This window comes from Electrona antarctica (genome assembly GCF_951216825.1).
Source record: "Electrona antarctica genome assembly, chromosome: 14".
In the NCBI taxonomy this organism is placed as follows: Eukaryota; Metazoa; Chordata; class Actinopteri; order Myctophiformes; family Myctophidae; genus Electrona; species Electrona antarctica.
The window spans coordinates 44392229-44408070 of NC_136795.1; the positions used below are offsets into that span (position 1 = coordinate 44392229).

The 15842-nt window shown below is 42.3% G+C and overlaps 1 protein-coding gene across 1 annotated transcript; it reads left to right on the forward strand.

The window, feature by feature from the left end:
- Window positions 1-2644: 2644 nt before the first annotated feature.
- LOC306937730 (uncharacterized protein) lies at window positions 2645-7779 on the forward strand. Its single transcript, XM_079521645.1, has 3 exons — window positions 2645-2776; window positions 3233-3649; window positions 5573-7779. Exons 2-3 carry the CDS (start codon window positions 3268-3270, stop codon window positions 7132-7134), a joined length of 1944 nt encoding a protein of 647 aa, XP_079377771.1. The 5' UTR covers window positions 2645-2776; window positions 3233-3267; the 3' UTR covers window positions 7135-7779.
- Window positions 7780-15842: the final 8063 nt, after the last annotated feature.

Below are 15842 nucleotides of genomic sequence, written 5' to 3' on the forward strand. Positions count from 1 at the left end.
CTTTTATCCAAAGCGACTTACAATAAGTGTATTCAACATAGGTAGGGAACAAAAACTACTAATCACCAGAAGTCTTTAGTGCATTTTCTGCAAAAACAAGCAACCAAGAGTATACCTAGCGCTAAGGTAAAAGTGCAATATATCAGCTACCTATTTCCTTAACCGGATGAGACAAAATAGCTAAATCAAATGAGCATGAGCTAAAACAATTAAGTGTATCGACTAAACAAGATCCAATAAACAATACAACAGATCGCCTCTACTCTGCCGTCGCTAGATTGAGATGGCCTGATATGTGTAACACAATCCCTCAGTGAAGATTCAGATCCAACACAGTCAGATGTCAGCGACCATACAGATTGCTTTGAACCAGTACTCTTTTTTGTTGAAACAGCAGAGCCACAGTCTAGCTCCCTACACACTACAGATGTGTACCTCAGGTTCCAATTTTTCAAATCAATTAGTCTCCACTCGCCATGTCTTCTCATCTCCACACTGCCAGCACAGTGACTGGTTCCTCCCACCAACCTGACATCAGGATCTGTAGTACAGCGACAAGAGCACAAGCAGTAGAAACACTTGAACGTTGAATATAAAATCATTATCAAACTCTGTAACTTGTCTTTTACCTGAGCAGGTTAGTCCAACAGACTTGTCAGGTGAGCAGGTGTTTCTATAGTCTGAGGATCTACAGTCCTGGAGAGCAGACTCCATACCTTCACGCTGGAAGTCTTTGGTCGACATTGGAGGTTCGTCTTCATAGAGAAAAGGCTTGTCTCCATAGAAAACAGCCTCTTCTTCATTGAAGAGTAACTGGAGGACTGAAGGAGTCCCACAGTTAAGCTGCCTACAGACCACCTCTGCATCCTGCTGGTCAAAGTCACCTTCACACACTGAGACCCACGACTGATTAGACTTCACCTGCACTCTGCCTGAACATGAACTAGGCCCATGCACCAATCTCACAGACCCTGGAGAAAGAGAGAGAGAGAGAGAGAGAGAGAGAGAGAGAGAGAGAGAGAGGGTGGGGGTTAAATAAAAAATCACACCCGTGTGAACTGAGTGGTGTAAGGTTTTATATAGCCTGATCAGCTCTGATCTGACGTAATGAAATCACACCCGGATGTGATTTCACAACTGGCTTTTTTTGTGCAGAAAAAATGAGCATGGTTGCTACGGTCATCCAGTTCACCCGGGTGTGATTTAATTACGTCAGAAATTATTTTGAACATAGCAACCATGCTCATTTTTTCTGCACACAAAAGCCAGTTGTAGGAGTGGTTTACACCACTCAAAAATATATCTAGATACAGAAACATCATAATTATCTACAAATGGTCACATTTTGAAACCCTCATACATACAAACTGTCATTGTTTGTTACCTGAACAGACCAACTCCAGTCTGTTTTCGGACGGAAGATTACTCCAACTTCCACACTCTCCCAGTGAAGATTCAGATCCATCACATCCAAATATATACCACCATGCAGGTTCCAATTTAGAACCAGAACCCACTTTTGTTGAAATTTTGTTATATTCTTAATCATCTAACTCTGCTCTAGTGCTCTGCTCGCCATACTTTAATTAGATTGTACCAAATAAAAGTCTTAGCAAATACATCACTACCCAATAAATATAATTATTCAATCCAATGTAAAGGTCCTACAACGTTAATTTCAACATGTTTTTGGGCTCCCAAAAACAACCAGACTTTCTCATCATATGTGGGTTTTTATGTATGTATTATTTATTATTTATGTATGTATTTTTATGTATGGGTTTTAGTGTTCTCACAACAGGCCAACTAGCTGATTTGGTGTTCGGTGCTACTCGTGATGTCAAGGTATCTCCCTACTTTGTATTATCCCTTCCCCTGTTCAGTTCATAAAACATCAAACATTATTTGGCAACATAAATAATACAACAATACAACACAGTATAAATGAAAAAGTAAAAAAGAGTGTAAAATCTGAATCCCCCCCACCGGCCCCCCCCCCCCTTTTTCCCTCACTGTATATGTTTATTTTCCCTTTTTACCTCCATTATGATGAATTCCTGTTCAGTTCTTTGTCTATATAGAAGTGTCTATTTGTACGTCTCTAAATGTTTTGATGAATTGAACATGGTGGACCCTATTGTAAACAAGTGTAATGCTTAATTGGGTCGTCCACTCACAGTTAACAGCCTTTGTATTGAGTTTGTGCTTGAAATGTACTGTAATTCTGCAAACTGTTAATACATATTTCAATCAATCAATCAATCAATTAGCTGATAACGGACGGACGGAAGGAAGGACGGAAGGAAGGACACACACACACACACACACACACACACACACACACACACACACACACACACACACACACACACACACACACACACACACACACACACATGGACGGAGTGCAAAACATACTCTCTCCCCATGCCTTCGGCCTGGTGGAGACAATAATTAAGTGAAGTTAGACTTTTATGAGATCACAGTTACTGTATATAGCTGCTCCCCACTGTATTACACTCGTAGTGTAATTACACTGTACCACGGCTCCCCCTAGTGACCGTTTATGGTAGGTGGACCGTACATCCAGCAGCGCTAGTGCGCATGTGCACAGTATGCACAGCCCTCTGTGTGTTCTGGTGAATCTGGTCTGACTGTTGACAACACTTTAATATACAAAGACAACTTTAAACGTCTCGTTTGAAAACAGTGTGGTCGTTAAGCAGCAGGAGGTCGACGTTTGTTTGTTAGCAGCTCAACCACTGAAACACAGCAGGTAAGATGATGAACTGATTCTGTTTTTACTCTTGGAACATGAATCGTACTTATATAGTACTCGGGGTGTGGGGGAGAGAGAGAGGAAGGGTTTTGATGAATTTGATTGAAAATGTTATTCACAGTAATATGCAGAATGGGTACATTTCAAACGAAAGCACAAGTCAATACAAACTGTTACTTTGAGGAGGAAACCATGAAAAGCACTAGCTCTGGTCTGAGAGCTGTATGCTCTGGTCCATAGCTCTAATGCCTCTGCATTATTAGAGCTATGCTACTCTCTGGTCCATAGCTCTGGGTTACTTAGTTTCACCTTATTCACTTTACACCATTGTAGTTAAGTGTGATTTCTTCTAATGCATAAATCCCATAATCTCCAGATTCACATGTTGGAGAGTTGGGCTAACACCACTAGGTCTCCAGTTATTAAAGTCCTTCCTTATTCACTTCATTTCAGACCAGTGTGTGGAGTCCAGAGTACTGCAGGTGAAGATGAACTCTCCAGACTCGGCCAGGGACATTTCTGTTAATCAGGAGGATCCTGAAGACATTTCTATTAAACAGGAGGAACCTGAAGACATTTCTATTAAACAGGAGGAACCTGAAGACATTTCTATTAAACAGGAGGAACCTGAAGACATTTCTATTAAACAGGAGGATCCTGAAGACATTTCTATTAAACAGGAACATGAAGACATTTCTATTAAACAGGAACATGAAGACATTTCTATTAAACAGGAGGATCCTGAAGACATTTCTATTAAACAGGATCCTGAAGACATTTCTATTAAACAGGAAGCTGAAGACATTTCTATTAAACAGGAACATGAAGACATTTCTATTAAACAGGAACCTGAAGACCACCCACAACTCGGTACGTATTTTCACTATAGGATAATCTTGGCAAAACATATCGTGAAAATTATGATATCCGGACATTATAGGACCACAATGGAAACGAGTTATACGTTATACTTTATTGGCCTGAATGTTTCACTGTGCCTGCATGCTATTCACATTGTTTGACTAATAAAGTGTTCAATCAAACAACCCTTCCTGGCAATAGGCCAAAGCATCTAGAACAGGGTGTGTCTGTCACACAGCTCATGAAACAGAGGCACCTCCAGCCATGAAAGCCAGAAATGCCTGGTTACATTTTGGTAGTAGTTGAAAACCATGAAAACTGATTTTCATGGCGTCTCTGTAGGTCCGTGAGAGGTCTAGAAATGGGTCTGTGAGTCTGATCTGTGTGACTTGACAGACACAGGCTTTTTATAAACATCTTGAACAAATGCATATTGAAAAAATAAAATAAAAAATCTACAAGCTCACAATGCATCACAAAATAGTTGGTGTATAGGGGAAAGAATACGTTTTTTAATTTCCAATGTATTTGTATTTAGTTTAGGTTTAGGTTACTTTTCAGGATTTCAATTCAAATATTGCAAAAATAGCTGATCTACAAGTTCAGAACGCGTCGCACTGCGACGCGTTTTGAGCTTGTAGATCGGCTATTTTAGCTACGACAGTATATCTATATGACATGTGGCCCTCTGGTGTGAGTGTGGAAATATAGTGCCCTCTCCATCGTCAAAGTTGCCCACCTCTTATTTAGTGCCATAAACAATAAAGTCCATAGACTTGGCTGGCAAACAGCTTACATATAAGTGCTCTAAACAAACATTTAGAAATCCCATAGAGTTGGCTGCCATATCATGTAAACTTCAAAAGCGGCTGTGGCTCAGGAGGTAGAGCAGGTCGTCCAATGATCCATGAGTCGGCGGTTCGAATCCCGGCTCCTCCTGTCTACATGTCGACAGGACATTGGAGGGGCTGGCACCCCTCAAAAAATACCTGCTTGGCCTACTGGCACCATGCACAAGACATTTGGAGCTGATCAGTACAGTTGTTTGTGAAATTATCCCCAGACACACAGACAGATTCATACTCCTTTCTAGACATACAGTACAGAGTCACGTCATAAACATCGAACATTTACATAGATTCTAAACTACGACCCATTAACTTTTACAAATCCATCAAGGCAGAATGAAATGTTTGATGCCCAGTGGCAACGGGCGGCAGTGACTCCACCCGGCTATAGCTAAAGTATAAGCTAAAGTATAGCTAAAGTTTAACATAATGCTTATAACACCAAAAGGGGTTCCCGCCCAGAATGGGTTATAACTTACTTCCAAATCAGAGCTCATACTGTATATCAATTGATTGATTGGCTACTTTATCAGTCAAAAAATGCAGTGGTGGAAAATTACTCACATTTTTACTTATCAATACTGCAATGTAGAAATACTCCATTACAAGTACACCGTTACATGTTCCGGAATTCTACATTTATTTGAGTAGAAGTACAAAAGCATCGGCACCAAAATGTACGTAGAGTACCAAAAGTAGTAGGCTACTCATTAATGCAGAATGTCCTATTTCACAAGTTTCAAATGTGAAACAAATAATAATAAATAAATCTTCTGAAATAGCAATTCTACAAGGTCACAATGCGTCATATTGCATCACATTGTGAGCTTGTAGATCGGCTATTTTCAAATTAATGATTCAAATTTCATATTTGTTCTGCCACCATATTAATTTTTTTTAAATATATATTTTGCTCAAATCTTACTGAAACTTTGAAGACTGGTTTTGTGTTTCCAGAACCACCTGTAACAATTTGTACATATTTACTGTTTGGTCAGTCTTAGTAGGTGTACATGGAAGTTGGAAAATAGATTTGCATTTTAGGGACCTAGAGTTGACTATCACCTTATTTTTCTGCTCCTAGACATCCTGCACATGGTTGTGTGTAAAGAGGAAGTTTCTCCTGAACAAGAGAGGAGCCCCAGTCTGCTCAAGGAGGAACCAGAGCCTCCACACATTAAAGATGAACAGGAGGAACTACTTCAAAGACCAGAGGATCCTGTTGGATCAATGTTGACATTACTAGCAGTGAAAAGTGAAGTTGATGAAGACATCTCTTCACACTGCTCTGAAGTTGAAGTTGAACTTGAATCGGACACTGAAGTCAGTGATGATTGGGGGGAGACAAGTGGAGGTGTTCACACTGGAGAAAAACCTTTCCACTGTAAATATTGTGACAAGAGTTTCACTGATCCAAGTACTCTGAAGACACACCAACGTATCCACACTGGAGAAAAACCTTTCCACTGTAACAATTGTGACAAGAGTTTCAGTCAGTCAAGTCACCTGAAGAGACACCATCTTGTCCACACTGGAGAAAAACCGTTTAACTGTAAAAATTGTGACAAGAGTTTCAGTAATCCAAGTACTCTGAAGCAACACCAGCATATCCACACAGGAGAAAAACCTTTTCAGTGTAAACATTGTGACAAGAGCTTCACTCAAATAGGTTCGCTGAAGACACACCAACTTGTCCACACTGGAGAAAAACCTTTTAACTGTAAACATTGTGACAAGAGTTTCACTGATCCAAGTACTCTGAAGACACACCAACGTATCCACACTGGAGAAAAACCTTTCCACTGTAACAATTGTGACAAGAGTTTCAGTCAGTCAAGTCACCTGAAGAGACACCATCTTGTCCACACTGGAGAAAAACCGTTTAACTGTAAAAATTGTGACAAGAGTTTCAGTAATCCAAGTACTCTGAAGCAACACCAGCATATCGACACAGGAGAAAAACCTTTTCAGTGTAAACATTGTGACAAGAGCTTCACTCAAACAGGTTCGCTGAAGACACACCAACTTGTCCACACTGGAGAAAAACCTTTTAACTGTAAACATTGTGACAAGAGTTTCACTTATCTAAGTAGTCTGAAGGCACACCAGCATGTCCACACAGGAGAACAACCTTTTCAGTGTAAACATTGTGACAAGAGCTTCACTCAATCACGTTCGCTGAAGAAACACCAGCTTGTCCACACTGGAGAAAAACCTTTCCAGTGTAAACATTGTGACAAGAGCTTCACTCAATCTAGTTCACTGAAGAAACACCAGCGTGTCCACACAGGAGAAAAACCTTTCCAGTGTAAACATTGTGACAAGAGCTTCACTCAATCTAGTTCACTGAAGAAACACCAGCTTGTCCACACTGGAGAAAAACCTTTTAACTGTAAACATTGTGACAAGAGTTTCAAAGATCTATGTACTCTGAAGGCACACCAGCGTGTCCACACAGGAGAAAAACCTTTTCAGTGTAAACATTGTCACAAGAGCTTCACTCAATCAGGTTCGCTGAAGACACACCAACTTGTCCACACTGGAGAAAAACGTTTTAACTGTAAACATTGTGACAAGAGTTTCACTTATCTAACTACTCTGAAGCAACACCAGCGTGTCCACACTGGAGAAAAACCTTTTCAGTGAAAACATTGTGACAAGAGCTTCACTCAAACAGGTTCGCTGGAGAAACACCAGCTTGTCCACTGGAGAAAAAAACATTTCAGTGTAAACATTGTGACAATAGAGTCACGTGACTTGAAGAGACACCTGCTTGTCCACACTGGAGAAATAGTTTCAGTCAGTGAAGTGCTCTGAAAAGACATCAGTGCATTCACAGGTGGAAAACAAATGCTCCACGATAAATTAGCTCACTGGGGTGATCAAATGAAACAACTGTATGTTGGCAGTGAGTTGGATAGACAAGCAAACATATTATGGATATTTCTATGGATCTTGTAAAAAGAGGCCTCTGTTAGGAGTTGCTCTTCAGAGACTTTCCAGCCCTTTTGCTGTTTCCTTTAGAAAGCCTTACAACAATCAGTTGGTGATTATATATTTTGGTTAGAGGATGCCATTGCAGTGTTCATATGTAGGCCTATTGCAAATTATTTTGTTGTTATACATTTTTTATAATGACCAGGTGAACCATGTGAATTGTATGTGGTAGAACAGTTTTTATATGGTATGTCTTAATGTAATTTTGCTGTGTTCTATTACATTGCCAATGGGGCACTATTACTAATATTTGACTGATTAAATATCAGTCAACTCATAAAAACAAACCCTTGCATAACAGTCAATGCATCCAATGATTCAAATTCAGTCAATCACACCTGTGTGAAGTGAGGGGCGCTCTTATCATCGTAATGTACATCATCATACATAATCTAATTCTGGCCAATCACAATGTGCGTCCTCACCTTCGTCATCAACGTTTGTGTTATGCAATGTTTGTGTTTACACTATGATGTACAATTGTCCATTCATTGTCAATGGGATTTAATGCTTGTGTTAGGACAAAGTTTGTGAACACACACAAAAAGCTGGACATAGGAGGGGCTAGCGCCTCTCAAAAATCACACCCGTGTGAAGTGAGGGGCGCTCTTATCATTGTACATCATCTCATTCTCGGCCAATCAGAATTTGCGCCCTCACCCTCGTCGTCAATGTCTGTGTTAGGCAATGTTTGTGTTTACACAAACACTCAAAATTGTCCATTCATTGTTAACCCATTTTGTGTTTTAAGCATTCTGTTCTGCTTTAGCTATTGATCTACAAGCTCGTAGCTTGTAGGTCTGCTTTTGGAACTACATATTTTCAGATTGGGGTCGGCGGCCAAATACATATCATTTTTGGGGTCCTTAACATGAAATATTGAGAACCACTGATATAGAAACATAGGTATTTCAGAAAACTGTCAGGATTTAGAAGACATTTTTTTAGAATCGTCATCAGGTCTAAAATGGTTAATGGCATTTCATGTTTGTGTTGGACAACATTTGGGTTACATACACTAAAAGCTGGACATTGGAGGGGAAAAAAATCACACCCGTGTGAAGTGAGGGGCGCTCTCATCATACATCATCTCATTCCTGCCAATCACAATTTGCATCCTCACTTTTGTCTTCAATGTTTGTGTTTACACAAACTCAAAGCCCCTCAATACATCAATACATTGTGTATGTGTATCACACATACACATAATCTATTTGGTTATATTCTCAGGTTCATAATTATCCAACACGTATCTCAAATCCACCTGTTTCGACTGGTATCAATGGACAAGACCGCAGTTATCAGTTAGGATCAGTACGATTGTTTCGAGCTAGTATGGGCATGCTCTGCCGACCCAACGGCTCAGTCGGTAGTTCTCCGTGATTATTTCGCTTGATTATCACTGATGTCCTGACGGAGGCGCGCCGTGTCTAGTGGCCTTGAGCTACGTGAGGCACCGCCGAGTGAGGCGCTAGCCGAGCGAGTCGCCGTGCCGAGCGTTTTTATAATGACCAGGTGAACCATGTGAATTGTATGTGGTAGAACAGTTTTTTTGAGTGGTGTAAACCACTCATACAACTGGCTTTGTTTGTGCAGAAAAAATGAGCATGGTTGCTATGTTCACCCTGTTCCCCCGGGTGTGATTGCATTACGTCAGACATGATTTCATTACGTCAGACAGGCCTTACACCACTCAGTTCACACGGGTGTGATTTTTATATGGTATGTCTTAATGTAATTTTGCTGTGTTCTATTACATTGCCAATGGGGCACTATTACTAATATTTGACTGATTAAATATCAGTCAACTCATAAAAACAAACCCTTGCATAACAGTCAATGAATCCAATGATTCAAATTCAGTCAATCACACCTGTGTGAAGTGAGGGGCGCTCTTATCATCATACATAATCTAATTCTGGCCAATCACAATGTGCATCCTCACCTTCGTCATCAACGTTTGTCTTATGCTATGTTTGTGTTTACACTATGATGTACACTTGTCCATTCATTGTCAATGGGATTTAATGCTTACACAAACACTAAAAATTGTCCATTCATTGTTAACCCATTTTGTGTTTTAAGCATTCTGTTCTGCTTTAGCTATTGATCTACAAGCTCATAGCGCGGCACCGAGTGCCGCGCTACGAGCTTGTAGGTCTGCTATTGGAACTACATATTTTCAGATTGGGGTCGGCGGCCAAATACATATCATTTTTGGGGTCCTTAACATGAAATATTGAGCACCACTGATATACAAACATAGGTATTTCAGAAAACTGTCAGGATTTAGAAGATTTTTTTTTAGAATCGTCATCAGGTCTAAAATGGTTAATGGCATTTTATGTTCGTGTTGGACAACATTTGGGTTACATACACTAAAAGCTGGACATTGGAGGGGAAAAAATCACACCCGTGTGAAGTGAGGGGCGCTCATCATCTCATTCCTGCCAATCACAATTTGCATCCTCACTTTTGTCTTCAATGTTTGTGTTTACACAAACTCAAAGCCCCTCAATACATCAATAAATTGTGTATGTGTATCACACATACACATAATCTATTTGGTTATATTCTCAGGTTCATAATTATCCAACACGTAGCTCAAATACACCTGTTTCGACTGGTATCAATGGACAAGACCGCAGTTATCAGTTAGGATCAGTACGATTGTTTCGAGCTAGTATGGGCATGCTCTGCCGACCCAACGGCTCAGTCGGTAGTTCTCCGTGATTATTTCGCTTGATTATCACTGATGTCCTGACGGAGGCGCGCCGTGTCTAGTGGCCTTGAGCTACGTGAGGCACCGCCGAGTGAGGCGCTAGCCGAGCGAGTCGCCGTGCCGAGCGTTGCGAAGGCCACACATTGGTGACTATCAAGTCATTAGAGGAAATGGAGGTTATTTGGAATGTCTGTAGCTTGATTTAACAGACCGAAAACAAATTAGAGGGAACATTGCCGCGGACCACCGCACCAACCTCCGCAGGGCCCCCCCTTATATTCAATCAATTCAATTCAAGAATTGATTCAATATGAATAAAAACCAGCAGCTTCCGTATAGATGTGTGTTTAATATAAGGGGGTCCCTGCAGAGGTTGGTGCGGTGGTCCGCGGCAATGTTCCCTCTAATTTGTTTTCGGTCTGAGTAAACACTCAAACCTCCTGAGCAGACATCAGCAACTGCTGAGCAAACAGACATCACCTTGACACCAACTAGCCCAACATGAGAGAATGCGAAGTGAGCGCCCCACACTTCACACAGGTGTGTTTTTTTTTTGTTTTGCCAAATGGATTTTGGGAGTGAATCAATGAATAGTTAGATAAGGCAACAAGTTACAACATTAGTTTTGGTAATATGAAGGTGGTAGGCTAGCAATTTTAGGAGCCTTTTCAGGCTGTGACCCGCCAAAGTAATCATATTTGTACTGGGGACCCCCCCACCAAGACATGCAACAGAATGGTTCCACAGATAAATGTTGTGAAATAGCAGATGTCCAAGGTCGTTGTGAACTTGTGGATTGGCTATTTCCACAATTGTTGCCTCTGTGTTATATAATAATAGGGCTGTTAATCACATGATTGTCCATAGTTAAGCGCAAATTAATCGCATATTTGTATCCGTTCTAAATATACCTTAAATCAGTGGTTGTCAAGATTTGTCATATCAAGGCCCATTATTTATTCTGCATTTGAGCCACGGACCACCATTTGATGACATTTAGCCTTCCAGACCCAAACTAAAGAACTGTATTGATGTTGGTACCATTAGGAGAGATAACAGGCCAATGTTGATCAAATTAATTTTGGTACATTCTCAAATTGTGTAGAAGTAATGCAGATGTTTAACAATTTTTCAACTGTTGAGAGTGTGAAATTGAACCAAAAGGACCCACTTGGTTGAATTGTACTCGCAAGAGTTAAAGATCTCTAAGGTCCTCATTCACAACGGCGTTTACGCCAGAGTGTAACGGAAGCGTATACAGATACTAAATATCATCGTATTTCTCTGTCCGATCACGCTGCGATTTGCTCCCGTCTTATTCAGGGAAGCTGGTGTAATCACTTCATTTGTGCGGATCGCAGAGTGTAGCCTTTCCGCATTTTTCCCAAGCGATTCGCCTGGTGTCGCCTGGTTAGAACGCCCATCCCACACCATATAAGGCAACAGGAAATATCGAAATACGTCATCATAGCCTGCACCGGGCTTTAAATTATATACAACAGCCGCGATGAGCTTGTAGAGCAGTTAATTTTTACAGGCGGGTCTCTGCACGGACAGATCTTCAAGCAAACAGCGCGAGTTTTGTATATAATTATAAACGAAACTTGCCAACTTGGCACGCATTGCTTCACGTTAAATGTCAGGATGTTAATAAGTTAACTGATGTTACAGTTACTTTCACATAATGAGAAAGAAGTTAATTTGTACTGTTCACCACACAACCAAATGCTATATTAAAACTCGGCAATGATAAAAGGCCCTATTGATTAGTCTACTACTGCTTTGATTGATTCCCTGCCCTGCACTGTCGGATTTGGAAAGCAAATATATGGACATGCATGGACACAGGACATATTTTCTTTCTTTTTTTTCTTGTGGGATTTGGACTTAAGGCTATATTTAATCCGATCCAACTACGTTGTATGTTTCCTCAGCTGCAGGTAAGAGTTGGCTATTCTGTGTGGCGTCCGCATGTGATCAATATACATATTATAAATTAATACCACGACGCAAATGGAGGCAGATAGGTGCTTGCAGCAAATGCATTTAGGCCTACGTGAAACTTTAATTGGCTGAGTCTCTGTCAACATGCTGATCAGCGAGTTACAGTGGTAATAATAATCATCATCAACAGCCTTTCTTGTCTGTCTGTCCGTCATGTTTGTGAACAAGCGCGAGTGGAGGTGAGCTGGCTTAAAACTATGATATGACTGGCCGACTTTCAAACACGCTGATGCCATTCATTCAAATAGGCTAATGTGGTCTTCTATTTTTTATATAGGGCTAATCCCCCCCCCCCCCCCCCCCCCACACACACACACACACACACACACGCACCGACAGTCAGACTGACTCAAAGGAGCTCCATAACGAAACAATTTAAATAGGCCTATACTGCAGACATTACTACACTAAACAACATTGGATTCGTACAGTGCAGAATGCAGATAAGTGTATGTTCTTATTATAATTGTGAGTTTGTTTTTTAACATGCAGCGCGAGACTGCGAGAGCCGATCTACAAGCTCACAGCGCGTTGCACTGCGAGTAGAAAGGTGTCAAGTGAGCAGCGCAATCGCGCATGCTAGACATATCCTAATAAATACATAAAAAAGGTGTCGGGCTTGCAGGGGCAGTTTCTGTATGGCACTCTAGGCTAACCTGCCTCTAGAATGCATGCATTTAGGCATACAAGTGATACTTGGCTTTTATATAGGCTATAATTTTTTTATGTGCGACCAATGTTGGGGACACATGCCTACATATTTTATCTGAGATTTGGGGACTTTTAATTGATTCAGCATGAAGACTAAAGCCTTCTTAATAAATCTACGCAAGCCGTACACGACCATGAGAGGTGGCGCAGCTTTCAGCGGAATTTCCGACCAACCCACGTCACCGTCAAGTTCACGTTCAAGTTCATGAATTCCCACGTAATGTGGGAATCCACGTAAATGCCTGTCCGCTCACGCTCCGCTCACGTAACGTCACTTTATGAGTGTCTCCCGAAACTGTTCAGTTCAGCCTGCATGAACAGCGCTCGAGCGCTCGGTTTCTGCCCCCTCAATGTCGTAACTCTTCTATGAGTTGGCTCTGGGTCAAACCACCGTGTTGGGAAAAGGCTGTGAATGTGCGTGGCAATGGAATTGGCCAATGCGAACTCTATACTCGTAATACTTTGGCACAAACCAACTATTGGCGAAGAACAATATTGATGTAACTAAGAGTTTCGATGAGTTAGCTAAATTTTATATACAGAGATTTAGAAGGAAGAAGCGAAATGGTGAGGCGACAATTCCTCCTCCTCCTCCGCTGTTTCTCTTCTCCTGAGGAGAGATCACAGTGGGCGGTGGCTTCCAGGCGTGTGTGTGTGTGAGTGTGTGTGTGTGTGTGTGCGTGCGTGTGCGTGTGTGTCTGAGCCAATGGCGCGAGGGGAGGCAGTGTTGCCAGCTCCACGAATAATAAGCGAGTTGGAGTGTGTGTAAGTAGTGTGTTGAAAGGTGTTTTTTGTGGGCTTTTGAAATATGCAGACTTGGCAACACTCAGCAAGAAGTACTCGGCAGTATGGTTGCCAGTGTTGCCAACTGTCGTGACAGAAATAAGCTAAGCAGCCCATGGCTGAGGGAAGTAGGGGTGCTGGGGGGGCTGTAGCACCCCCTCCCCCCAGGCACAGCCCCCCCTCGAACAGGAGGGGAAGAAAAAAAAAAGAGATAGGCCAGGCCTAATAAATATGCTGTATCACAGTATTGGCACCTTATCCTGGTTAATTGCCTGTGTCAGTTCGTTCATATAAGTTGCGTGTGGAGAGGGAAAGTAAAGGCCACGTTTGCGCGTGAAAATGCGCGAAAATGCGCGTGCATGATGCGCGTGCACGCGCATTTTTGCGGCGCGCGCTAAGCGTGCGCACCCCCTACTAGACGCTCAGCCCCTGCGAGTGTAAAGTACTTCCCGCGGGCCTGAAGCAGCCTCCACGTTAGGCTGGAAATATGCAGGCAGGAAATATGCAGACTTGGCAACACTCAGCAAGAAGTACTCGGCAGTATGGTTGCCAGTGTTGCCAACTGTCGTGACAGAAATAAGCTAAGCAGCCTCCACGTTAGGCTGGATGGAAATATATGCAGACTTGGCTGGAAATATGCAGACTTGGCAACACTCAGCAGAATGATCTACGGTCGACTACCAGTGTTGCAAGTTTCCCATCCTAATGTAGACCTGCCGATACTTCGTATCAGCTGGTAAAAAAAAAGGGTATTGACAGTATTAGACACTTTTTTGGCTTGGTTTGAAATTGTGACCACTTGCTGGGGACAGGCTAAATACAGGCCTTTTTGGGTACAGTGCCTGCTTTTAACTAATTCAGATGGCATATGAAAATAATTATAATGAAATTAATGGCATAAGAATACACAACTGTATTACATTTAACTTTGCAAGTGCTTTTATTTTTATGAATTAATTTATTTTTAATTTATAAATAAGGCTCTTATGTGTGGGACATGATTTTTCCACTTTTGTCCCTCATCTCAAGAATGAGTGATAGACGTTTAAACAACGTCTAATCTAAGGATAGCCGTCTAAAAAACGTTCATTTTTAGACGCACGTCTAATAGCCGTCTATTGCTCAGTGGGGAGTGTGTGCAGATAATACAGTCCTCTCTGGTCTCTTGTCACCACACAGGGCTTGTGTCACTCTAAAACATGAAAAAAGGGAAACGACATGTGCTTCGTGCAGATGCTCAGGCCCGGATTAATGTCACCTGTGGACACGAACTGTTATACATAAATGAAGGGATATAAACAGACAATATAGAGCTGAACTGAAATGCACGTTATAGTGCCTGTGTTGGACTGTGGGGGGTGGTGTTGCGTTTCCCTCTCTCCCTTTACAGACAACGAGAAGGTAGTGGCGCACCGTTATTGGATGGCATGGGTATAAGAGGGGCAGAGTCGGCAGCGCGAGCCAGAGTGACACACCGCTGAGTGAGTTGAGACGAGACGCCGTGGCAGACACCACGCTGAGTGCCACCACGCCACCTCCGATTACACGCCGAGCTCCTGACAGACCTGATCGGCTGCCGCCTTTGTTTGTGATACGCCAGCCTGCCCGGCATAAAAAGGGACGTGACCCGAGATCTCAGCATTTCGTGAGTGTGGCTCTATATTTAATCTCGCTCACCGTCACTGACGAGTGCTATCCTCCTTCCCAGCTTCCCTGACCTGACGCCGTGGGACGCCGCCGTGGAACGCCGCCGTCGCCCGCAAAGCAGAGCTGACCGATCGCCATCGCAGATTGTACTGCTACATGCCAGCTGACCTGGCCTAAAAGGGACGGTCAATCCATGCCCTCAGCATTGTGTGAGTGAAGCCACGTTGTTTTCAACCTACCGTCGCTTATAGACACTTTGTTTCCTCCTCTTCAGCTTCGATCCACGGCCGTGGACCAGCAGACAACATTCAACGCGGCTCCATACTACCGCTAGGCTCGTTGCCAGGCAACCGACGCTACTACGGGCTTTCTCCCCGTCCGGGGTCCCAATTGGACAAAGGACAGTGACGTCACACAGGAGGACGGACAATCTGGGCTATGGGGCTGTGAGTTGGGGATTCAGGGTTATATTAGTTTTAAGAGTATATTC